Genomic DNA, 25,760 nt, shown 5'->3' on the forward strand with positions numbered 1-25,760 from the left:
AGCTATTTACTTGCTTAGATGTACATCTTTATCTGCCATAGGGGAGCTTGTGAGACTTCCCTACAACATTGTTATACAATTCCACTAATTTACCAGTAATAACCTCCACTTTTCTTGTGTCAGTCTGCAGATACAGGTCCTGGGGTCAAGCTGGAGAGGTCTGAAGGAGAGGAGGACCCACGGCAAAGCAGAGACATTCAGACTGAAATGGCTGGAGTGCCCCCTGTAGCCATGCAGGACCCCACGACAGCCCCAGTGCAGCCCAGAACTCGACACAGCATCACGGAGGTCAGTGGAACGCTGAACACCGTCCTCAAGACAGATACCAATACTTTAACTGTAACACACAGGCTGTTACACACAGGATCTGACCACAGATCAGACCCAGAGAGACTGGAGCCACTGGGCTGTCCTCCAGCTTCTGGCTCGGTGTATTTACCGATATTTCGCCAGAGGACGGTTCATTCCTTTGGGGATGGTGACGCGTTAGACACTGGCGGTAATGATCCGTCTTGTTCTTACGCTACAGAGATGGACCCTGGCAACATATCCTTGGTTTTAGAGACACAGACTGATCTGTCAAGAGGGGACTGGAACCGGCACAGTAGTAGTGGATACTCTGAAGGGTGCCTAGATAAGAAAGGGGAGGGTCTGGTCGTAGATGAAGTGACTGTGAAAGTGGAGGGCGACGTTCCTCCCACATGGAATGCAGCTAATCACCTAGGAGACGGACACTCATGGGGCAGAGATTTCTTAGATTACAGGAAAAGCTTAGAGACAAATCCAGATGTCATTACCCACTCCCCTTTACACATGCTCGATCGCGACCCAGTGTCCACGTCGAGGGGGCCTTCTGATTCACATGGCCATGTCCTTTTCGATCAGGCTCAGGGAGGGGGAGCCACATCAGGCAACAGTAAAGAGAAACGGTTCCTCTGCATGTTCTGTAACAAAGGATTCAGCTGCCTCCAGAAGGTGGAGATCCACCAGAGGGTCCACACAGGGGAGAAACCCTTTAGTTGTACTCAGTGTCATATGCGCTTCACCCAGGCTGGCCACCTGAAGAGACACCAGATGGTCCACACAGGGGAAAAACCCTACAGCTGTACCCAGTGTCACATGCGTTTTGCCCAGGCTGGTGACCTGAAGAGGCACCGGAGGGGTCACACAGGGGAGAAACCCTTCAGCTGCCCCCTTTGTGAGAATAGGTTCTCAGAGAGGACCTACCTCAGGATACACCAGCAGAAAAAACATTCCACTCAATAGAAAATAACCATTCCACTTGATAGCTTCTGACTTGAGATCAAACCCTTCACTAAAGACAAGGATTCATTTGTATTTTTGTCAGCAGAAAAGACCCACAGATGCATTTGGAATAACGAGATTAACAGATTTCAGTGTTGAATTTTCCTAGGTAGAATATTGTGTGATCTGTAAAGGCATATACAGTTGAAGTCGGAATTTTACATAGACTTAGGTTGTAGTCATTAAAACTCGTTTTTCAACCACTCCACACATTTCTTGTTAACAAACTATAGTTTTGGCAAGTCGGATAGGACATCTACTTTGTGCATGACACAAGTAATTTTTCCAACAATTGTTTACAGACAGATTATTTCACTTATAATTCACTGTATCATAATTCAAGTGCGTCAGAAGTTTACATACACTAAGTTGACTGTATCTTTAAACAGCTTGGAAAATTCCCGAAAATTATGTCATGGCTTTAGAAGCTTCTGATAGGCTAATTGACATCATTTGAGTTAACTGGAGGTGTACCTGTGGATGTATTTCAAGGCCTACCTTCAAACTCAGTGCCTCTTGCTTGACATCATGGGAAAATCAAAATATATCAGCCAAGACCTCAGAAAAAAATTGTAGACCTCCACAAGTCTGGTTCATCCTTGGAAGGAATTTCCAAATGCCTGAAGGTACCACGTTCATCTGTACAAACAATAGTACGCAAGTATAAACACCATAGAACCACGCAGCCGTCATACCGCTCAGGAAAGCAAAGGACCTTGTGAGGATGCTGGAGGAAACAGATACAAAGTATCTATGTCCACAGTGAAACAAGTCCTATATCGACATAACCTGAAAGGCCGCTCAGCAAGGAAGAAGCCACTGCTCCAAAGCCACAATAAAAAATCCAGACTACGCTTTGCAACTGCACATGGGGACAAAGATCGTAATTTTTGAAGAAATGTCCTCTAGTCTGATGAAACGAAAATAGAACTGTTTGGCCGTAATGACCATCGTTATGTTTGGTGGAAAAAGGAGGAGGCTTGCAAGCCGAAGAACATCATCCCAACCGTGAAGCATGGGGGTGGCAGCATCATGCTGTGGGGGTGCTTTGCTGCAGGAGGGACTGGTGCACTTCACAAAATAGATAACATCATGAGGTAGGAAAATTGTGGCTATATTGAAGCAACATCTCAAGACATCAGTCAAGAAGTTAAAGCTTGGTTCCAAATAGACAATGACCCCAAGCATAAATCTAAAGTTGTGGCAAAATGGCTTAAGGACAACAAAGTCAAGGTATTGGAGTGGCCATCACAAAGCACTGACCTCAATCCTATAGACAATTTGTGGGCAGAACTGAAAAAGCGTGTACGAGCAAGGAGGCCTACAAACCTGACTCCGTTACACCAGCTCTGTCAGGAAGAATGGGCCGAAATTCACCCAACTTATTGTGGGAAGCTTGTGGAAGGCTACCCGAAACGTTTGATCCAAGTTAAACAATTTAAAGGCAATGCTACCAAATACTAATTGAGTGTATGTAAACTACTGACCCACTGGGAATGTGATGAAAGAAATAAAAGCTGAAATAAATCATTCTCTCTACTATTATTCTGACATTTCACATTCTTAAAATAAAGTGGTGATCCTACCTGACCTAAAACAGGGCATTTTTACTAGGATTAAATGTCAGGAATTGTGAAAAACTGACTTTAAACTTCCGACTTCAACTGTCTGTTACATATTGTGTTTGTACTGTGTAGGCCAGGGCTGGGCAATTGGCGGCAATTGCTTTAAAAATACAACATTTTCTCTACGCCCAATGGCAAAATGTGTAGAATTGCAGGAAATTTTGCAAGTACATTCAATTTTCACGTGTTCCATCGCAAAATGACATAAACAAACCTCACAAGTATCAGACACCGCAAGCTCCCAGCTACTATCTAATCAACGCTGTATTGACATTGTCCCACCCCTGGTTAGTCACTATTTGATGAAAAAGCCAAATTTAACACTCTCCCAATACATTTTCAGAAATATTGCCTCTGTCTGTCTGTGTGGTGCAGGCATTTGTCTATCACTCTGTGTGTAGCCAGTTGATGTGATAACTGTCTTTTGAGTTTCCCCAAAACCTTTTCAATTAAATATGAACTGTTTGTATTTGTTATTTGCTAACTTTGCCATGAAATGAGCAGCAGCAGTACAGAACCATCGTTAGACTCATAATTAAAGAGCCAGATGCGCAATTAAAGGGGATTTTTTGGGGGGGTATTTCTCCAGGCAGACCAAAAACACTATTTTGGGGGAAAAATCTGATTTTACAGGGCCCCCCTAGTTGTTTATTAACCATGACTTTACCAGGTATATTGACAGAAAACACAACTTTGTCTTATACAATAAGGACCCAGGACCCAGTTGCAGGGGAGAGAAGAACGTGCCTATTTGAAAGCTAGGAAAAAATAGTAGTTTGAGAGATGAATGTGGTTTTCATATGGAGTATTTGAAACTTGTTTCTGTTTAATAAAGACAACATGGGACTTTCATTCTAAGACTTTCATTGAGACTCTCTTTAGTATACATCACATCTGATCTCACACTATTCTACATACACCCAACAGCGCTTTATAACCAATATACACTTACTAAATATACTTACACATACCAAACACACTAACAAACGCCTACTGTACACGTCAAAATAGTTTAGTCAGGTTTGTCTGATGGTTTTTGACTTCATAGCTGACTTGTTTTTACCCACATCATATTTATGTCCACCATGATTGGTTTAACAACAATGAAGTCATTCTGTAACTACAGTATAGGACTCCAAACGTAGTGTGGATGGGTAAATACTCCATGTTGAAAGTGTGTTTATTATCTGTGTGTACGTACCTGAGGGTGTGTATGTCTGTGTAATCTGTACCACCTCTTCTAGGAGGAGGAGGGTCTAGAGGTGCTGCTGGTGAAGGAGGAGGGGTATGAGGAGGGTCTGGGGAACCTTGAGGGGACCATGGTCATCGAGGACAACCAGACTACATCTCCTCCTGAACCCACAGAGGAACCAGCTGAGCAGCACAGGACCACACACAGTCTCACTGAGGTGAGCTCACTGTGAACTACTGTCGGAATGGTATTAGGTCAGGGCCCGTATCCACAAAGCCTCTCAGAGTAGGAGTGCTGATCTAGAATCAGTTTTTCCTTTTAGATCAAAATGAATTAGACTATATAGATGGCTGGGGACGATCAGCACTTTAACTCTGAGACTCTATGTAAATACGGGCCCAGGTCTTGATACATTTTAGGTGTGGGACCATGCCCTTGAATGATCAAACCCTTAAAGAGTGTCAAGTAATCAAATCAACTAACACGTTTGCATAGTATCAAATAAATTGACCTGTTTGTATAATACTCACAGCAATCCCTCATTGCCCAATCAGAAGGTGCTTCATCGTAGGGTGCTCATATCAGATTTCATGATCCAACATCCTCTCACTCTGTATCTCTTACAGTCAGTAGACATGGAGGATGGGAAGCCTGATCTGCTGCTAGTCAAAGAGGAGACAATAGAATATGGACCAGAGAGTATTGATCTGCTGAGTGGACTAAAGATGGGGGAGCAAAGTAAGAGAGAAATACATATAGCCTATATACTAATAGTAATGGATCTTCAGTGGGAATAGTGATGCACCTGGCTATTATTATGTATTTATTTTCTTCATTCATAAAATTAAATCAATACAATCCTATGTTTACATACAAAACACACAATGTATGAACTTGACCAGGTAAAAAATAAATATCCATATGTAGAGTTCTCTGCCATGTTTGTAAAGTCTATTTTTGTAACCTCTCCCCGTAGGTGGTTGGCTGGAGGCTAACAGAGGAGACTGGGCAGCCATCTTGGATACCCAGACGGGTGCAGCCAAGGGCCCAGGGGACAACGTCATTGAGCATGGCAGGAACAGAGGTGACATAGTGGAAGGGACAGCGTCCTTAATTCTGGGGGGCTGGGGAACAACACTGTTAACCGTGACCAGAAACAGACAGTCGAACACAAACCAACAACCAAACGTAGTCTCCATGACAACAGACTTGCTGAGACCAGGGCAAGGCCTAGATTTGGTCTGCGAGGACAGGGAGGTGTCGGTGTGAGTTGAGAGGGAACAGACAGAGACTCAGCTACTGATGCTCCATCCTGCTCCTATAGTTTTGATTCAGAGATACTGATGACTCCTCAGGATAACCCCCTAACAGGTGCTGCCTTCAGCCTGGCTTCTATAGGATCTATCACCTGGAACATGGACCCTGTGACAACACATACACTCCCTGGCCTTCATCCTCCTCACACTCTCCTAATGTTAAACCAGACCTCAGACAATGCCAGTGCCTCAACACTAAATGGCTACACAAGCCCATTGCCAAATTACAGTAGTAGTAACGCTATCAGCAGATCTGGTGGCAAAGAGAAGCGTTTCTCGTGTTAGTTCTGTGGGAAAGCCTTCAGTTTCCCCAAAACAGGTGGAGATCCACCAGAGGATGCACACAGGGGAGAGACCGTTCATCTGTACCCAGTGTGATATGCACTTCGTCCAGGCTGGTCACCTGAAGAGACACCAGAGGGTCCACACAGGGGAGAAATCCTAAAGCTGTCCCCAGTGTGAGCAGAGGTTCTCCCACCAGCTGAAGAGGCACCAAAAGGTTCACACGGGCGAGAGGCCGTTCCCCTGTATGTACTGCGGGAAGAGGTTTTCAGAGAGGAGCTACCTCAGGATACACCAGCAGAAAATGCAAACGGCCCATGTATAGTATATAGTGACATGTAATGTAGTACTAGTTAGTTTGTAGTTCATTCTGTTGAGATTGGATTTATAGTATGATGAGGTGGAGTAGGTGATATGGTGATGGTTGGTGTGATGGTGTCTGTAAAAATGCTTCACTGATGAAAAAGTGACAACCTTCTCATGGTGTTTTATGCTGGTGTTTCATAATGAGGAAATGAGTGCATTAATTCATGTTTACTTGACATAAAGTAGTGAAGCTGTGTGTAATGTAATGTTGAACCTTTATTTTATTTTCTAAATGAGGGTACCAGATTTACAGAAAAAGTAAAGAGCGAAGTTATTCTACTTGTCACGTATCGTTTTGTGCAATAAAAGTACTGTACTTCAAACTTGAGTGTATTGCCATTTTGTTGAAGTTAAATACAGTGGTGCAAAAAAGTATTTAGTCAGCCACCAATTGTGCAAGTTCTCCTACTTAAAAAGATGAGAGAGGCCTGTAATTTTCATCATAGGTACACTTCAACTATGACAGACAAAATGAGAAACAAAATCCAGAAAATCACATTGTAGGATTTTTAATGAATTTATTTGCAAATTATGGTGGAAAATAAGTATTTGGTCAATAACAAAAGTTTATCTCAATACTTTGTTATATACCCTTTGTTGGCAATGACAGAGGTCAAACATTTTCTGTAAGTCTTCAAGGTTTTCACACACTGTTGCTGGTATTTTGTCCCATTCTTCCATGCAGATCTCCTCTAGAGCAGTGATGTTTTGGGGCTGTTGCTGGGCAACACGGACTTTCAACTCCCTCCAAAGCTTTTCTATGGGGTTGAGATCTGGAGACTGGCTAGGCCACTCCAGGACCTTGAAATGCTTCTTACGAGGGCCTCCCGGGTGGCACAGTGGTTAAGGGTGCTGTACTGCAGTGCCAGCTGTGCCATCAGAGTCCCTGGGTTTGCGCCCAGGCTCTGTCGTAACCGGCCGCGCCCGGGAGGTCTGTGGGGCGACGCACAATTGGCCTAGCGTCATCCGGGTTAGGGAGGGCTTGGTCGGTAGGGATGTCCTTGTCTCATCGCGCACCAGCGACTCCTGTGGCGGGCTGGGCGCAGTGCGCACGGTGTTTTTGGTGCGGCTGGCTTCCGGGTTGGATGCGTGCTGTGTTAAGAAGCAGTGCGGCTTGGTTGGGTATTGGAGGACGCATAACTTTCAACCTTTGTCTCTCCCGAGCCCGTACGGGAGTTGAAGCGATGAGACAAGATAGTAGCTACTACAACAATTGGATACCACGAAATTGGGGAGAAAAAGGGGTAAAATAAAAAATGTTTAAAAATGCTTCTTACGAAGCCACTCCTTCATTGCCCGGGCGGTGTATTTGGGATCATTGTCATGCTGAAAGACCCAGCCACGTTTCATCTTCAATGCCCTTGCTGATGGAAGGAGGTTTTCACTCAAAATCTCACGACACATGGCCCCATTAATTCTTTCCTTTACACAGATCAGTCGTCCTGGTCCCTTTGTAGGAAAACAGCCCCAAAGCATGATGTTTCCACCCCCATGCTTCACAGTAGGTATGGTGTTCTTTGGATGCAACTCAGCATTCTTTGTCCTCCAAACACAACGAGTTGAGTTTTGACCAAAAAGTTATATTTTGGTTTCATCTGACCATATGACATTCTCCCAGTCTTCTTCTGGATCATCCAAATGCTCTCTAGCAAACTTCAGATGGGCCTGGACATGTACTGGCTTAAGCAGGGGGACACGTCTGACACTGCAGGATTTGAGTCCCTGGTGGCGTAGTGTGTTACTGATGGTAGGCTTTGTTACTTTGGTCCCAGCTCTCTGCAGGTCATTCACTAGGTCCCCCACGTGTGGTTCTGGTATTTTTGCTCACCGTTCTTGTGATCATTTTGACCCTACGGGGTGAGATCTTGCATGGAGCCCCAGATCGAGGGAGATTATCATTGGTCTTGTATGTCTTCCATTTCCTAATAATTGCTCCCACAGTTGATTTCTTCAAACCAAGCTGCTTACCTATTGCAGATTCAGTCTTCCCAGCCTGGTGCAGGTCTACAATTTTGTTTCTGGTGTCCTTTGACAGCTCTTTGGTCTTGGCCATAGTGGAGTTTGGGGTGTGACTGTTTGAGGTTGTGGACAGGTGTCTTTTATACTGATAACAACTTCAAACAGGTGCCATTAGTGGAGGACAGAGGAGCCTCTTAAAGAAGAAGTTGCAGGTCTGTGAGAGCCAGAAATCTTGCTTGTTTGTAGGTGACCATAAATACTTTTTTGCCCCACTGTACAAAACTGACTGTGCTGACTGATTTGGTTATTTTTGTTTCTTTGCACAGACTGAGTTTCCCATCTAATTCGAACCAAAACATTATACTTAATTATTGAGTCAACACATGGAAATGTGTTATATTACATTTGTATCAGCATTAGAGATGGGCTTGACTGTGGAGAACATTTTATAGTGTCATGTTTCTGTGTGTACAGCATAGTTTCTTATATAAAGACCTTAATGCTTTTCTGTTCAATTGTGTGTTTACAGTCTGCAGTCCATGAGGACCTTCTGATATCCAGTGTTGCTGGCAGAAGAGACTGGACCTCTGAGGTGGCATGTCACAAACCCTGGCCCCGGATCGGGAGTTGTCGCTCTTCCTTCCCGAGTCACAACCAGGACCCAACCACGAGGGACAGAAACTCCACCACCACCACTACACAGAACACAACCAGTGGACAAGTGGACTGAACAACGTCAGTCCTGCTGGCCATCAGAGAGACAGAGGCTCTAGTCAGGGATCCAGTCTGCAGCCCAGACCCTTCTCTTCACAGTCTCAGTGCAGGGATGAAGCAGGACCTGGGGCTGATAGAGATAGACCCTCCTGTTCCTGTGATGCAAACACCACAGTATCCATGATGAACAGAGTAGGTCAACCTGGGCTTCAGCCTTCACAGACAGTGGTGGGTATTCTAACAGGAAGTATGTCTTCTTCAGTCTCGTCGAATGCCTTGTACCTGAATTCATGGAAGGCCTGTGCCTGGATCTAGCCTTCCTCAGCTGGCTCATGGTTACCCCATCAATTCAGACAGGTTAAGGATGGGCGTTCACCACAAGAGGTACCTAGCCTATAACACAACACACAATCCCAACAACACCCAAACAATGTCTAGAGATCAAGGAGGGATCTCAAAGACTAACCACCTGAGGGCATTGGCTCCTGCTTCTACTTCTGCTGTCATTGGGTCATAACGTGGGAGGCCGAGCGTTAAGACGGAAGCAGACAAGCCATACGCCTGCCCCACGTGTGCAAAGCACATTACTGAGGCAAACTATGTGAAGAAGCACCAGACCGTTCACACTAAGGATAGGCCCTTCAAGTGCAAAGTATGTTACAAGAGCTTCTCCTTCCTGAGTAGCCTTATCGCCCGGCCAAACTGAACAATCTGTGGAGAAGGGCGTTGGTCAGGCAGGTGATCAAGAACCCGATGGTCACTCTGACAGATCTCCAGAGTTTCTCTGTGGAGATGGGAGAACCTTCCAGAAGGACAACCATCCCTACAGCACTCCACCAATCAGGCCTTTATGGTAGTGTGGCCAGACGGAAGCCACTCCTCAGTAAAAGATATATAACAGCCCGCTTGGAGTTTGCCATAAAGCACCTAAAGGACTCTCAGACCATGAGAAGCATGGTCAGGACCTCAGACTTGGGCAAAGGTTCACCTTCCATCAAATCTAAGCACACAGCCAAGACAACGCAGGAGTGGCTTCGGGACAAGTCTCTGCATGTCCTTGAGTGGCCCAGCCAGAGCCCGGACTTGATCCCGATCAAACATCTCTGGAGAGACCTGAAAATAGCTGTGGAGTGAAGCTCCCCATACAACCTGACAGAGACAGAAACTCCCCAAATACAGATGTGCCAAGCTTGTAGCATCATACCCAAGATGACTTGAGGCTGTAATTGCTGCCAAAGGTGCTTCAACACAGTACTGAGTAAAGGGTCTAAATACTTAAAAAAATGAAATATTACATTTATATATTTTTGTATTTGTTATAAATTTGCTAACATTCCCAAACCTGTTTATGCTTTGTCATTTTGGGGTATTTTGTGTAGATTGAGGGGGGTGGGGGGAATATTTGAACCATTTTAGAATACGGCTGTAACATACCAAAATGTGGGAAAAGTCATGGGGTCTGAATACTTTCCGAATACACTGTAGTTATGTTTGGTGTTTTGGGCTAAGAGGGTAAATAACCACATACCCCTCATTAATCCTTTGTTAATTTATAATTTGAAACAGGCTTATGTAAATACCTTCTTTTAGAGAGACGGTCAACATTGGATAGAACAAGGACAATTTAATCTTTATCTTACTGAGGTGATGTAGACGGAATAAATGTATTCATTATCAATTTCTCCTATCGTCTGGAAAGATACAGATCATAAGAGATTTGATGTGTAACGTAATAAACTGTAACGTAATTCACAGAACAGCGCGCACAACCTTTTCATTTAACCACACCCTTTAAGCTATGACGTCAAACAAACGGAAGTGACCAATAACAATTTCCACGTTAAGGTTTTTATTGTTATTTAGACATTTATTAACACAGTGGAACATTGTTAATTTAACTGCACAGCATCACATACTTAACGTTACCCCAGTTTGTGTTTAATTCGTGTTAGCTAACAATGGCAAACTGTGACGGTGTGGTTTTTCACACTCAGATAGCCTCCATTATGGAGGTGCTAGCGAATGCAGCCGTTACAGAGATATGTAAACTCGTAGACGACGACTATGCAGTGTTTCGTTTGGAAATGTCTCAAAGCCAGAAAGAAAACAGGGCATTGCGGAGGAAACTACAGCTTCTTGAACTGAAGGTGTCACGGGAGCGCGTCCTCGCGAGTCGTCCCAATAGTGTCAAGATCTTCGACGGATACAGAGGAATGGCAAGAGGTACATTTTGCTGAATGCGGAGGCTGCGCGGCCTGTCGCCCCGTTCCCGTCTGCTCGTGTTCAGATATGTTACCCAGGTTTGGAACTTGGTCAGTTTTTGGATAGTATGTAATACTTCTCTGATATCCATATTGTACAATGTTTGTATTTTACCAGGAAGGTCAATTAAGAAAAGTATTATTCCACCGACAGAATTGCGTTGTCCTAATACCTATATTTTCGTTCTAAATAATAGGCCTTTTAGGTATGCCTAAATATTTTTTATAGTATGTGAATTTTCGAAAATTGAGTAAGCTTTGAGTGCCAGTATGTTATACTCATGTCTGCTTTTCGTCTAGTATAAATCAATGTTCACTTTCGAGTAAGACTCACTTGTGTTTGACAACAGCTGATATGGATGAGTTACTAAACTAACGATTGGCGGGAAATATCGCAATTAGATGACGCGTTCTCTGTATTATGCCGGGTTCAAAACAACTCAGAACAAGTACATCTCCAACTTCTCTGCATTCAAAACAACTGGGAACTCGGGAAAAAAAACTCGCTCTGACTGGAAATTGCATTTCGGAAATTAAGTCGTCTTTCTAGTGCTCCGACCTGGAGATCACTTTCGTCATTATTTGACCTCGGTTATTTCCGAATTCCCAGTTGTCTTGAAAGCACAATGAGCCTCACTGCCTTACGTCAGATGGCGTCAGCCATCCGCGATGCTCGTCCCTCGACGGAGTGCAGGCAGAATCGACACACATCTAATGTAGAAAAATGGATTAGCCGAGTATGTTGGTATTTGTTGCTTACTGTATTTTTAAAAACTAAGTAGTATGTTATACGATTAGTATGCAGTTTAAGTAAGTAGTAGGCAAGCTGGATTTCAGACAAAGACAGTATCATATTCTAACCAGCTTCTAACCAATTTCCTATTGTCATACTCAATAAAAAAAATGTGGTGCATGGAAAAGAATCCAGCAATAAATTAGGATATCAAGAAATTATGAGAACTGTTACCTTGCATCCTTGCCAATTGTAGACAGTGTCAATAGTGTACAATATAGCACTGATCACACAGTATCTAAATTAACCACCCCTTTCCTCCATTCACTCTCTCAGGTGAAGAACATTTCACTGGAGGCCACAGGAACTTTGTGAAGCCAGCGGGACTCAAACCGTGGAGAGATGACCAACCCATAGCTATAAATGAGGAGACTGGAACCTCAACCCAGCATGTTATCGTGATAGAGGTTAGTGTCATAGTGTAACATAAAACATTACAGTACATTAAATGTGCCCGTCTAATTCAGAAAGGCTTCACTCCGCTATTAAAGGCCCACCTCAAAATAAGTTATCGCACCTATTTTGAGTAATTCCTGTCCTAGAGAGGAAGTTCTCGTTTTAGGTTCCACCTCAGACTGACACAGGAAAGTTATGTGAGCACCATTTTGGTTAACAGGCATACTATTAGGTGAAAATAATTATTTCAGAAAGACTACCTGTCAGCAGTTGAATCTCAGCTAAACCGTGCCTATAAGAACTGTTGAGGGTTGCTGTTTGTCTGATTCTTGCCTGTTGATAATTCTAGTGAAACCATATAGGATTCCAGACATCATTAATATTTGGATATACACACAGATATGATCAAATAGCTATATTTTTTGTTCTCTCTGTCGTTTCAGCTAGCTAGCTATATATCAATGCATTATCTAAATCGCAGCTGCAAATCCACCATACGAAGTAGCTGTAAGTAGAAGTATTGTTGTCCGTTAGTTTACTCTAATAAGGGTAGGGGGGGAAGTGTATATACACTGCTCAAAAAAATAAAGGGAACACTTAAACAACACAATGTAACTCCAAGTCAATCACACTTCTGTGAAATCAAACTGTCCACTTAGGAAGCAACACTGATTGACAATACATTTCACATGCTGTTGTGCAAATGGAATAGACAACAGGTGGAAATGATAGGCAATTAGCAAGACACCCCCAATAAAGGAGTGGTTCTGCAGGTGGTGACCATAGACCACTTCTCAGTTCCTATGCTTCCTGGCTGATGTTTTGGTCACTTTTGAATGCTGGCGGTGCTTTCAGTCTAGTGGTAGCATGAGACGGAGTCTACAACCCACACAAGTGGCTCAGGTAGTGCAGCTCATCCAGGATGGCACATCAATGCGAGCTGTGGCAAGAAGGTTTGCTGTGTCTGTCAGCGTAGTGTCCAGAGCATGGAGGCGCTACCAGGAGACAGGCCAGTACATCAGGAGACGTGGAGGAGGCCGTAGGAGGGCAACAACCCAGCAGCAGGACCGCTACCTCCGCCTTTGTGCAAGGAGGAGCAGGAGGAGCACTGCCAGAGCCCTGCAAAATGACCTCCAGCAGGCCACAAATGTGCATGTGTCTGCTCAAATGGTCAGAAACAGACTCCATGAGGGTGGTATGAGGGCCCGACGTCCACAGGTGGGGGTTGTGCTTACAGCCCAACACCGTGCAGGACGTTTGGCATTTGCCGGAGAACACAAAGATTGCCACATTCGCCACTGGTGCCCTGTGCTCTTCACAGATGAAAGCAGATTCACACTGAGCACATGTGACAGACATGACAGAGTCTGGAGACGCCGTGGAGAACGTTCTGCTGCCTGCAACATCCCCCAGCATGACCAGTTTGGCAGTGGGTCAGTCATGGTGTGGGGTGGCATTTCTTTGGGGGGGCCGCACAGCCCTCCATGTGCTCGCCAGAGGTAGCCTGACTGCCATTAGGTGTGCTGTGCCTCGACGCAATCCTCTCGGAGCTCTACGAACAATTCCTTCAACTTCATGGCTTGGTTTTTGCTCTGACATGCACTGTCAACTGTGGGACCTTATATAGACATGGGTGTGCCTTCCCAAATCATGTCCCATCAATTGCATTTACCACAGGTGGACTCCAGTCAAGTTGTAGAAACATCTCAAGGATGATCAATGGAAACAGGATGCACCTGAGCTCAATTTCGAGTCTCCATAGCGAAGGGTCTGAATACTTCTATTAAGGTATTTTAAATGTTTTTTAAATATAAATTACCAAAAATGTATAACCTGTTTTTACTTCATAATTATGGGGTATTGTGTGTAGATTTAATTCGTTTTTCATTTTATTTAATCCATTTTAGAATAAGGCTATATTGTAACAATGTGGAAAAAGTAAAGTGGTCAGAATACTTTCCGACTGCACTGTATCTCATTTTTAAAAAGGTTTTCTCTAAATAAGCTTTGTTGTACAATTTAATGGTCAAATACGCTAGATGTTAAGCAGTCAGAAAAAATCTAACAAATTCAGGGCTTGTGAAATTATACCTAAGATAAATATAAGCCTTCTACAACCATAAGACCCACAAATAATGTATTGTTTTATCAAAATAGTTGAACCTGCTTTTTTTTGTTGCAGTAATCACTGGCTTTCAAGAGTGTCTATAAAATGTCCCTTATGTTACCAATTTAACCAGAATCATGCATAATGCGCATTCAAGAATGACTAACTTCTTGTGGCAGGCATTATAGAAAATTGACAGCCCTCATACACGGATTTGTCAACTCTCTCACAATTTCTCTGTCAACATCAGAGTGCTGCTGCAGTCTGAGTGTTTTTACCAATCAGATTCACTGAAATCAAGGTGTGCTCTCCACATTCCCACGGTATTTATTTATTTAGACACCATCAAAAACTCTTCCATAAATGTGGCAGCATATACACCTAAACACTAGCTATCTGACATGCGGTATTGCTTGGAGACGACACAGTTTCTCAGTCTGATCAACTGTAGGCTACTGAAAACCGCAGCTGCATAGTCTAGCCTACTATGCTCCCTGTCGCTCTGGCCAGGGTAAACAAAGTGGTAACGTTGTGTATCTGTAGCCCATTTGTTAGTGAGAAAATGTGAATGGGATCAGATTTGGTTTATATTCAAACTTGGGCTGACTAGGCTACCTAGACTTTTTCAATCAAATGATTAACTGGAATTAATCAAACACAATAGCTGACAGTTGCATAGGGCAGGACTACGCGATTCAAACCTGCATAAAACAAGCGCAGTCTTGTGAGTTTTATTGTCCAACCATGTTTATCCTCTTTTCAAACCATGTATTTTATTAGGATCCCCATTTAGCTGTTGCAAAAGCCCATATTAAACCTTTTTACTACAGATTAATCACCCCAGGCTGTATAAAGTCCTGACTTTTACCTGGTTAGGTTACCAGATCAGGAAATACTAAGGGCCCCAGAATTATTTTCCCGGCACAACTCGCTGCTCAATACTATCGGATGAATCCTGGAACATATGCCACATGCATATCCCAATTTGCTTACATGAGACTTCCCTATGACATTGTTATCGAATTCAACTCCTTTACCGATAATAATCATCTTCTCTCTTGTGTCAGCCTGCGGATGCAGAGGCTGTAGGTCCTGGAGCATCGTCTTTGGTCAAGCAGGAGAAGACTGAAGGAGAGGAGGACCCACAACACAGCAGAGACATTCAGACTGGAGCAGCGGCTGGAGTGGCGCCCCCTGTAGCCGTGGTGGACCTTGCCACCACGCCCCAGCCCAGGACCCGACCCAGCATCACGGAGGTCATCCTCAAGTCAGAGACAGACACCGAGACACACAGGCTCTTACACACAGGATCTGACCACGGATCAGACCCAGAGAGACTGTTGCTGGGGAGACTGGGCTGTTCTCCTGCTCCTGACTCAAAATATTTACTTTATGAAAACTCGAGTCCAAGGACAGTTCATTCCCATCAAGACTCAAGTGATGCATTAGAGACTGTTAATGATCTGTCTCGTTCTTATATGACAGAGATGGACCCTGGCATCATGCCCTTGGTATTAGAGACACAGACTGATCTGTCTAGAGGGGACTGGAACCCATACAGTAGTAGAGTATACTCTGAAGGGTGCCTAGATAAGAAAGGGGAGGTTATAGTGATAGATGAAGTGAAAGTGGAAGGCGACGCTCCTCTGACATGTAATGCAGACGAGACTCCTATATGGAAAGGATACTCGCAGGGCAACACCAGTGACTTCTTAGACTGCAGGGATGGGTTAGAGACCAGTCTAGATGTCGCAATCCACTCCCCTTCACACGCGCTCAGGGATCCAGTGTCCACGTCGATGGCACCTTCCGATTCACATGGCCGCGTCTTTTTCGATCAGGTATTTAACTCCAACGACAGGGCTAGAGTCCAGACTCAGGGAGGGGGAGCCACATCAGGCAATAGTAAAGAGAAACGGTTCCTCTGCATGTTCTGTAACAAAGGCTTCAGCTGCCTCCAGAAGGTGGAGATCCACCAGAGGGTCCACACAGGGGAGAATCCCTTCAATTGTACCCAGTGTGAGAAGAGGTTCTCCCGCCAGGACCACCTGAAGAGGCACCAGAGGGTCCACACAGGGGAGAAACCCTTCAGCTGCCCCCAGTGTGAGAAGAGGTTCTCCCAGGCTGGTGACCTGAAGAGGCACCAGAGGGTCCACACAGGTGAGAAACCTTTCAGCTGTACCCAGTGTCACATGCGCTTTGCCCTGGCTGGCAACCTGAAGATGCACCTGAAGGTCCACGAGGGAGAGAGGCCGTTCACCTGTATGCACTGTGGGAAGAAGTTCTCAGAGAGGAGCTACCTAAGGACACACCAGCAGAAAAAACATTCCTCTGTATAACATAGAAAATAACCATTCTGCTCGACAGCTTCTAAGGTTTAGATTAATGAAAGATGATTTTTTTTTACTGTCAGCTGAAAAAATCCACAAATGCATTCAGAATAATGAGAGTAACATATTTCAGTGTTGGATATTCCTGGGTAGAATATTGCATCCAGACATTGTGTGATATACAATGCCTTCAGAAAGTATTCACATTACTTGACTTTGTTGTTGTGATACAGCATGAATTTAAAATTGATTAAATTGTTTGTCTTTAATAATAAATGATAAGCTGAAAAGTATGCAACCCCTTTGTTATGGCAAGCCAAAATAAGTTCAGGAGTAAAAATGTTCTAAACAAGTTGCATGGACTCACTCTGTGTGCAATAATAGTGTTTAATGTGAAATTTGAATGACTACCTCATCTCTGTACCCCACACATACAATTATCTGTAAGGTCCCTCAGTCGAGCAGTGAATTTCAAACACTGATTCAACCGCAAACACCAGGGAGGTTTTCCAATGCCTCGCAAAGAAGGGCAACTATTGGTAGATGGGTAAAAATAAAAAGCAGACATTGAATATCCCTTTGAGCATGGTGACGTTATTAATTACACTTTGGATGGTGTATCAATACACCAGTCACTACAAAGATACAGATGTCCTTCCTAACTCAGTTGCCGGAGAGGAAGGAAACCGTTCAGGGATTTCACCAAGAGACAACTACTTTGACCCTTTTTTGTGGTATCCAGTTGTCTCATCACTGCAACTCCCATACGGACTCGGGAGAGGCGAAGGTCGAGAGCCGTGCATCCTCAAACACAACCAACCAAGCCGCGCTGCTTCTTGACACAATGCTCAATTAACCCCGAAGCCAGCCGCACCAATGTGTCGGAGGAAACGGCATGCACCTGGTGACCGTGTCAGGGTGCACTGCGCCCGGCCTGCCACAGGATTCGCAAGTGCACGATGGGACAAGGACCCCCCCCCCCCCCCCCCTAACCTGGATGACGCTGGGCCAATTGTGCACCACCCCATGGGTCTACCGGTCGCGACCGGCTGTGACAGAGCCTGGACTTGGACCCAGAATCTCGGGAGGCCCAATGGTGTCTTTAAAACAGAGTTTAATGGCTGTGATAGAACATTGTAATTACTCCACAATAACCTAATTGACAGAGTGAAAGGAAGGAAGCCTGTACAGAATACAAATATTCAAAAATATGCATCCTGTTTGCAATAAGGCACTAAAGTAAAACTGCAAAAAAAAAAATTTGCTAAGAAATTAAGTTTGCCCCAAACATAACACTTTGTAATCAAGACAAACACATCACTGAGTACAACTCTTTATATTTTCAAACATGGTGGTGGCTACATCATGTTAGGTGTATGCTTGTCATCGGCAAAGGCAGGTGAAGTCCTACAGGAAAATCTGGTTGTCTGCTTTCCAACAGACATGGAGACATTCACCTTTCAAGGACAATAACCTAAAACAAAAGGCCAAATATATACTGGAGATGCTTACCAAGATGACATTGGATGTTCCAGAGTGGCTGAGTTACAATTTTGACTTAAATCTACTTGAAAATCTAAGGCAAGACCTGGAAATGGTTGTCTAGCAATGATCAACAACCAATTTGACAGAGCTTGAATAATTGTTTTAAAGAATAATGGGCATATTTGCACAATCCAGGTGTGGAGAGCTCTTAGAGACATACCCAGAAAGACTCACAGCTGTAATCGCATACCAAAGGTGCTTCTACAAAGTATTGACTCGGGTGTGAATACTTATGTCAATTTCTGTATTTAATTTTCAATAAATTTGCTAAAATGTCTAAACATGTTTTCACCTTTATTATGGGGTATTGTCTGTAGATGGGTGAGGGGAATTATTCATTTTTGAATCCGTTTTGAACTCCAACTGTAACACAACAAAATGTGGAATAAGTCGAGGGGTATGAATACTTTCTGAAGGCACTATATAACGCATATATAAGCCTAAAAAGTATGTTAGATATTGTGTTTGTACTGTGTAGGCTATATATTCACAAGTGCCAGTTTAATTACTTCCATTCAACTATTGACATTTTTCCCAAGACACTTTTATTGACAGAATGAATGCAGTTGATGAAGTTCATGCAGATTTTTGTTGAGACATTACATTTTTGTAATTTAGCAGGAGCTCCTAGCTGCAAGGGAAAGCTGGTTCCACCATTGGGGTGCCAGGACAGAAGAGCTTTGATTGGGTTAAACAGGAGCTTGAATGGGCAAAAAAAAACTACATAAAAAAACAAAACATTAGCTGACATGGGCTAATTGATCTGGACATTTTTGACAAGTTATACATCTCTATGGTATGCAATGACTAACATGACGAGAGGAACTGATGATGCACTACCCAATTTCGAAATTGCACATTAGTGAGTTCTACTATTACAACATTCAAGAGTAAGTTTAAAGCTGGACTGAGATCATTAAAACATCAACAACAAAAAATATATATACATGACTGGGAATACAGATATGCATCTGTTGGTCGCAGATACCTTAAAAACAAAATGGATGAGCTGGATGAGAACCAGTCGGTATCTGCTGTGACCGCCATTTGCCTCATGCAGAGCGACACATCGCCTTTGCATAGAGTTGATCAGGCTGTTGATTGTGGCCTGTGGAATGTTGTCCCACTCCTCTTTAATGGCTGTGCGAAGTTGCTGGATATTGGTGGGAACTGGAACACGCTGTCGTACACGTTGATCCAGAGCATTCCAAACAGGGCTAAGTGGATGACATGTCTGGTGAGTATGCAGGCCATGGAAGAACAGACATTTTCAGCTTCCAGGAATTGTGTACAGATATAGTAACATGGGGATGTGCATTATCATGCTGAAACATGAGGTGATGGCGGCGGATGAATGGCACGACAATGGGCCTCGGGATCTCGTCACGGTGTCTCTGTGTATTCAAATTGCCATCGCTAAAATTCAATTGTGTTCGTTGTCCGTAGCTTATGCATGTCCATACCATAACCTCACCGCCACCATGGGGCACTCAGTTCACAGCGTTGACATCAGCAAACTGCTCGCCCACACGACGCCATACACGTAGTCTGTGGTTGTGAGGCCGGTTGGATGTACTGACAAATTCTCTAAAACAACGTTGGAGGTGGCTTTTGGTAGAGAAATTAACATTAAATGATCTGGCAATAGCTCTGGTAGATATTCCTGCAGTCAGCATGCCAATTGCACACTCCCTCAACTTGAGACATCTGCGGCATTGTGTTGTGTGACACAACTTCACATTTTAGTGTGGCCTTTTGTCCCCAGCACAAGGTGCACCTGTGTAATGAACATGATGTTTAATCAACTTCTTGAGATGCCATACCTGTCCAGTGGATGGATTATCTTGGCATAGGAGAAATGCTCACTATCAGGGATCTAAATCAATTTGTGGCCAACATTTTTGAGAAATTACCTTTGTGTGTATGGACAATTTCTGGGATATTTTATTTCAGCTCATGAAATATGGGGCTAACACTTTACAAGTTGAATTTATATATTTTGTTCAGTGTATGCGTATTTGGTGTATTTAAAACGTATTTATGTTTATTAAACTTGACTTGAAATAACTGGTGATGCGAGTTGCTCTTAGAATGCACGACTTGGACTTGACTCAACCTGTTCTACTTTGTGACTTGAGACTTCTTTGTGACTCGAATAGTAGTGACTTAGTCACACCTTTGGTATACTCTGAAGGGTGCCTAAATAAGAAAGGGGGGGGGGGGGGGGTCTGGGCCAGGGTTTCCGTTTGGCGCCGGACAACGTGACCAGCAAGATTTTAATTTACCGGACATCCATATGCATTGTATTCGTAACGCATTGGGGCGTTGGACCTCAAAATCACATTGACATGATTTTAATGAATCGTACATGCTGACCAATCTGGATGTGCATGTTGATGTTGTACCCCCACACCAGACACGATCAGGACACGCAGGTTGAAATGTCAAACAAACTCTGAACTAATTATATTAATTTGGGGACAGGTCGAAAAGCATTAAACATTTATGGCAATTTAGCTAGCTAGCTAGCTTGCTGTTGCTAGCTAATTTGTCCTGGGACATAAACATTGGGTTGTTCCTTTACCTGAAATGCACAAGGTCCTCTACTCTGACAATTAATCCACAGATAAAAGGGTCAACAGTTTGTTAATAGTACACTCTTCTCTTTCAGGCTTCTTCTTCTTTGGACTGTATATGGTGGTTGGCAACCAACTTTAAGGTGCATTACCACAACCAACTGGAGTGTGGTCTTCAGTTCATCTTTCAATCACCCACGTGGGTATATGCTCCTAAACACCAATGAGGAGATGGGAGAGGCCAGACTTGCAGGGTCACAAATAGAACCTATTTCTATTTTAGCGCCTGGCCACACAGGCACTCGCGAGCAGCGTGGGTTCAATGATTGAATAACATGTATGTGTAAATGTATTTTGTAACGCAAGCGGTGTGGTCAGCATGTTAGCATGTTAGCCTGTAAAGTTGTAATAAAGTAGAATGATGTTCTTATACCAACATGACAGGTTTATTGAAAAGCAAAACATGGCCCATTGCATCTTCATCCCTGCTAAAAAGTGAATATAATTTTATTTTAAATAAAAAATGTATTTAGGAGAACAAGTCGCCTACACGCTAATAAGACTTCAAAATAGAGTATTTGTAAAAAATAATTTTCAAATAATCTTGCTTTATAAGCTATTTGTGTGAATATTTAATTAATAAATATCAAAACACAGCTAATTTAATTTAGCCTTGGCATGAACATTTTCATTAGGCCTTATGAATAACAAAACAGTTCTACTGGATGATAATGTTTTTATTTTCATTTTAACTATGGTCATGACTCGTGTCGTGTGATATGTGGCTTATTGATAACAACTCTGTTTCCTACTGTAGGTAGTTGTGTGCCTAGTGATTGCAACATTGTAACTCTCAGATGGGTATTGTTGGCGTCGATGTTTCGTTTCCAAGTGCTACTGAATAAGCTCAACTCAAATGCACCAATTGCGCATGATACACATTACTCTACTATAGTCTCAATCCATTACGAATCTTTATATTATACATGACACAGGGAAGGCATATGTTGATCTTGCTTAGGGCGGCAGCAGAACTGCTAGGCTAATTTTACGTGCGTTTGCGGCGGATCTTGCCCTGCTGAAAGTAAGCTGCTGCTGTTGAGAAGTCAAAACTATCCAACTCCTTGGAGCAGCTTGATCGATGATCCTATATATTTTTAAAGCTCTCAATCTACACACAATTCCCCATAATGACTAAGTGAAAACAGGTTTAGAAATGTTTGCTAATTTATTACAAATAAAAAACATACCGTATTTACATAAGTACTCAGTTCCCGCCAATATCCAGCAACTTCACGCAGCCGTTGAAGAGGAGGGGGGCAACATTCCACAGGCCACAATCAACAGCCTGATCAACTCTATGCAAAGGAGATGTGTCGCGCTGCATTAGGCAAATGGTGGTCACAGCAGATACCGACTGGTTCTCATCCAAACACCCCTACTTTTTTTTAAAGGTATCTGTGACCAACAGATGCAAATCTGTATTCCCAGTCATGTATATGGTGCCTTCTGAAAGTATTCTGACCCCTTCCCTTTTTCCACATTTTGTTACATTACAGCTTTATTCTAAAATGGATTAAATATGTAAATAAGGTATCTGTTTTTTATTTTTTTTAAGTATTCAGACCCTTTGCTATGAGACTCGAAATTGAGCTCAGATGCATCCTGTTTCCATTGATCATCCTTGAGACATTTCTACAACTTGATTGATGTCCACCTGTGGTCAATTCAGTTGATTGGACATGATTTGGAAAGGCACGCATCTGTTTATATAAGGTCCCACGGTTGACAGTGCACGTCAGAGCAAAAACCAAGCCATGATGTCGAAGGAATTGTCCGTAGAGCTCCGAGACAGAATTGTGTTGGCGTAAATCTGGAGAAGGGTAGCAAAATGTCTGCAGCATTGAAGGTCCCCAAGAACACAGTGGCCTCCATCATTCTTAACTGGAAGAAGTTTGGAACCGCCAAGACTCTTCCTAGAGCTGGGCGCCCAGCCAGAGCAATCAGGGGGAGAAGGGCCTTGATCATGAAGGGGACCAAGAACCCGATGGTCACTCTGACAGAGCTCCAGAATTCCTCTGTGGAGATTGGAGAACCTTCCAGAAGGGCAACCATCTTTGCAGCACTTCACCAATGAGGCCTTTATGGTAGAGTGGCCAGACAGAAGCCACTCCTCAGTAAAAGGCACATGACAGCCTGCTTGGAGTTTGCCAAAAGGCACCTAAAGGACTCTCTGGCCTGATGAAACCAAGATTGAACTCTTTGGCCTGAATGCCAAGCATCACCTCTGGAGGAAATCTGGCACCATCTTTACGATGAAGCATGTTGGTGGCAGCATCATGCTGTGGGCATGTTTTTTAGCGTCAGGGAATGGGAGATTAGTCAGGATCGAGGCAAAGATGAACAGAGCAAAGTGCAGAGCGATCCTTGATGAAATCCTGCTTCAGGGCACTCAGGACCTGAGACTGGGGCGAAGGTTCACCTTCCAACAGGACAACGACCCTAAGCACACAACCAATACAACGCTGGAGTGGCTTCGGAACGTGTCTCTGAATGTCCTTGAGTGTCCCAGCCAGAGCCCGGACTTGAACCCAATCTAATCTCTGGAGAGATCTGAAAATAGCTGTGCAGCAACGCTTGAGACCGGACAAAGCTTGATAGGATCTGCAGAGAAGAATGGGAGAAACTCCCCAAATACAGGTGTGCCAAGCTTGTAGTGTCATACCCAATACGAGTCGCTGCTGCAATCGCTAACAAAGGTGCTTTAAACAAAGTACTGAGTAAAGGGTTATGAATACTTATGTAAATGTGATATGGTGTATTGTGTGGATTGAGGGAAAAATATCTGTAGTCATTTTTAGAATAAGGTTGTAAGGTAAGTTTATTTAGTAAATATTTTCTTAACTCTTATTTTTCTTAACAGTATTGTTGTTTAAGGGCTTGTAAGTAAGCGTTTCACTGTAAGGTCAACACCTTTAGTATTCGCATGTGACAAATACAATTTAATTGGATTTGAGGCTGGCACCCTCACGAAGCACCAGAGGGTCTACATGGAGCATTCCTACAGCTGCCCCCAGTTTGAGAAGAGGTTCTCCTGCCAGTACCCATTGAAGATGCACCTGAAGGTCCACACTGGAGAAAGACTACTCGCCTGTACGCATGCAGAAAGAGGTTCTCAGAGAGGAGATACATTTGGCTACATCAGCAGAAAAAGCACACAGCCCATGCACACTGAGTGTACAAAACATTGGGAACACCTGCTCTTCCAATGCAACTGACCAGGTGAAAGCTATGATCCCTTATTGATGTCACATGTTAAATCCACTTCAATCAGTGTAGATGATGGGGAGGAGACTGGCTAAATAAGGATTTTTAAGCCTTGAGACTATAGAGCCCCAAAGTGGAGGTGTCATTAATACCCATAAAACCTAGAGGTCAAACAGGGAAATGGTTCCAATTGTTTTTCCACCATTTTTCCCATAGGGGATTTTAGAAACTCTTAAATTAAGGGCTTCGAGTGTAGGCTTCCCCTGGCATGATAACCATGTACATTTCTCTCAGACAAGGTAACTTTTATCAATATTTTCGGCTCTATTTACTCTGATTCGAAAATGCTAATTAGCATCAAAGTAGACATGCAAAACTACAAATCCCTGCAAGCTCCTGCATGTCATCTCTAGCTGATACCATTGCTAACAGGTATTGTGTCAATTTAAAACTTCCAACAGACATTTCACAGAATTGTCCATTTAAAGAACATTTAGCTAACATTGGATAGTTAATCCAGAGATTCTTACGTTTGCAAAATGCATCATACAGGGATGATTTCTGTATTTTGAAAGTTACAAAACTTGATCATTTTGATTGCTGACAAGCAAAATATTTTAGGACTATGTCAACAATGGACTAATAAAGCAAATACCAAAATATCATTTTTGGGTGGAGTTTTCCTTTAAGTATAAAGGGATACTTCCGGAGTTCAGCTATGGGGCACTTTATCTACTTCCCCAGCATCAGAGGAACTTGTGGATACCATTTCTATGTCTCTGTTCAGTATGAAGGAAGTTAGAGGTAGTTTTGCGAACCAATGCAAATTAGCGTTACCCATAGACCTCCAGTCATTGCGCTATCTGTATCCGCTAGTAGATACCCATAGACTTCCAGTCATCGCTAACGCTAATCTTTAGTGAATATTTATCATACTTTGATCAGATCGTCTAACTATGGGTGCTTTGTATATGGTTCAGTGGCTATTACATTGCTGTTGCGCTTTGATGCAAGCGAGGGCACGCAGTATGTATGATGGTGCCTTTTTAAAACTACACCGGTAGAGGCTTTACAAGTAGATTATTGAGAAATACCACTATCCCCTAGACGAGTTAACCTCTACAGGATCGGTGGGTCCTGTAGAGGTTGAGCTAATGTAGGCTAATGTGATTAGCATTAGCAAGTAACAAGAACATTTCTCTGGACATATCTGATTTTGGCAGAAAGCTTAAATTCTTGTTAATCTAACTGCACTGTCCTATTTACAGTAGATTTATTACAGTGAAAGATTACCATGCTATTGTTTGAGGAGAGTGCAGTTATGAACTTAAATGTATTAATAAACCAATTATGCACATTTGGGCATTCTTGATACAAAATGTTGAACAAATGCAATGGTTCATTGGATCCGTCTAAAACTTTGCACATACACTGCTGCCATCTAGTGGCCAAAATCTAAATTGTGCCTGGGCTAGAATAATACATGATGGCTTTTCTCTTGCATTTCAAAGATGATGGTACAAACAAAACCAAAAACTTTTTTTTACCAGATCTGTTATATTCTCCTACATTAATTTAACATTTCCACAAACTTCAAAGTGTTTCCTTTCAAATGGTATCACGAATATGCATATACTTGCTTCAGGTCCTGAGCTACAGGCAGTCAGATTTGGGTATCTCATTTTAGGTGAAAATCCTTAAGAGGTTGATAACATGTAGATACTAC

The 25,760-nt window shown here is 43.1% G+C and overlaps 1 protein-coding gene across 14 annotated transcripts in view; it reads left to right on the plus strand.

Annotated features, from left to right (window-relative positions):
* The window catches only part of LOC109901251 (zinc finger protein 583-like), an 880,650-nt gene that overhangs the window by 1,349 nt on the left and 853,541 nt on the right, over window positions 1-25,760 (plus strand). For 2 of the 14 annotated variants that reach the window (XM_031836537.1, XM_031836512.1), the window contains exons 1-2: window positions 10,586-10,982; window positions 12,090-12,205. The exons of 9 other annotated variants lie outside the window; for them this stretch is intronic. In XM_031836537.1, coding sequence (XP_031692397.1) covers window positions 10,718-10,982; window positions 12,090-12,205 — 381 coding nt within the window. In that variant the 5' untranslated portion in view covers window positions 10,586-10,717. Of the gene's footprint in view, window positions 1-123; window positions 1,528-4,174; window positions 4,340-10,562; window positions 10,983-12,089; window positions 12,221-15,383; window positions 19,318-25,760 lie in introns of those variants that run through there. 3 more of the 14 variants (XM_031836538.1, XM_031836528.1, XM_020497254.2) reach the window with 3 other exon arrangements.

The sequence above is a fragment of the Oncorhynchus kisutch genome, linkage group LG12, assembly GCF_002021735.2.
Source record: "Oncorhynchus kisutch isolate 150728-3 linkage group LG12, Okis_V2, whole genome shotgun sequence".
Classification (NCBI taxonomy): Eukaryota; Metazoa; Chordata; class Actinopteri; order Salmoniformes; family Salmonidae; genus Oncorhynchus; species Oncorhynchus kisutch.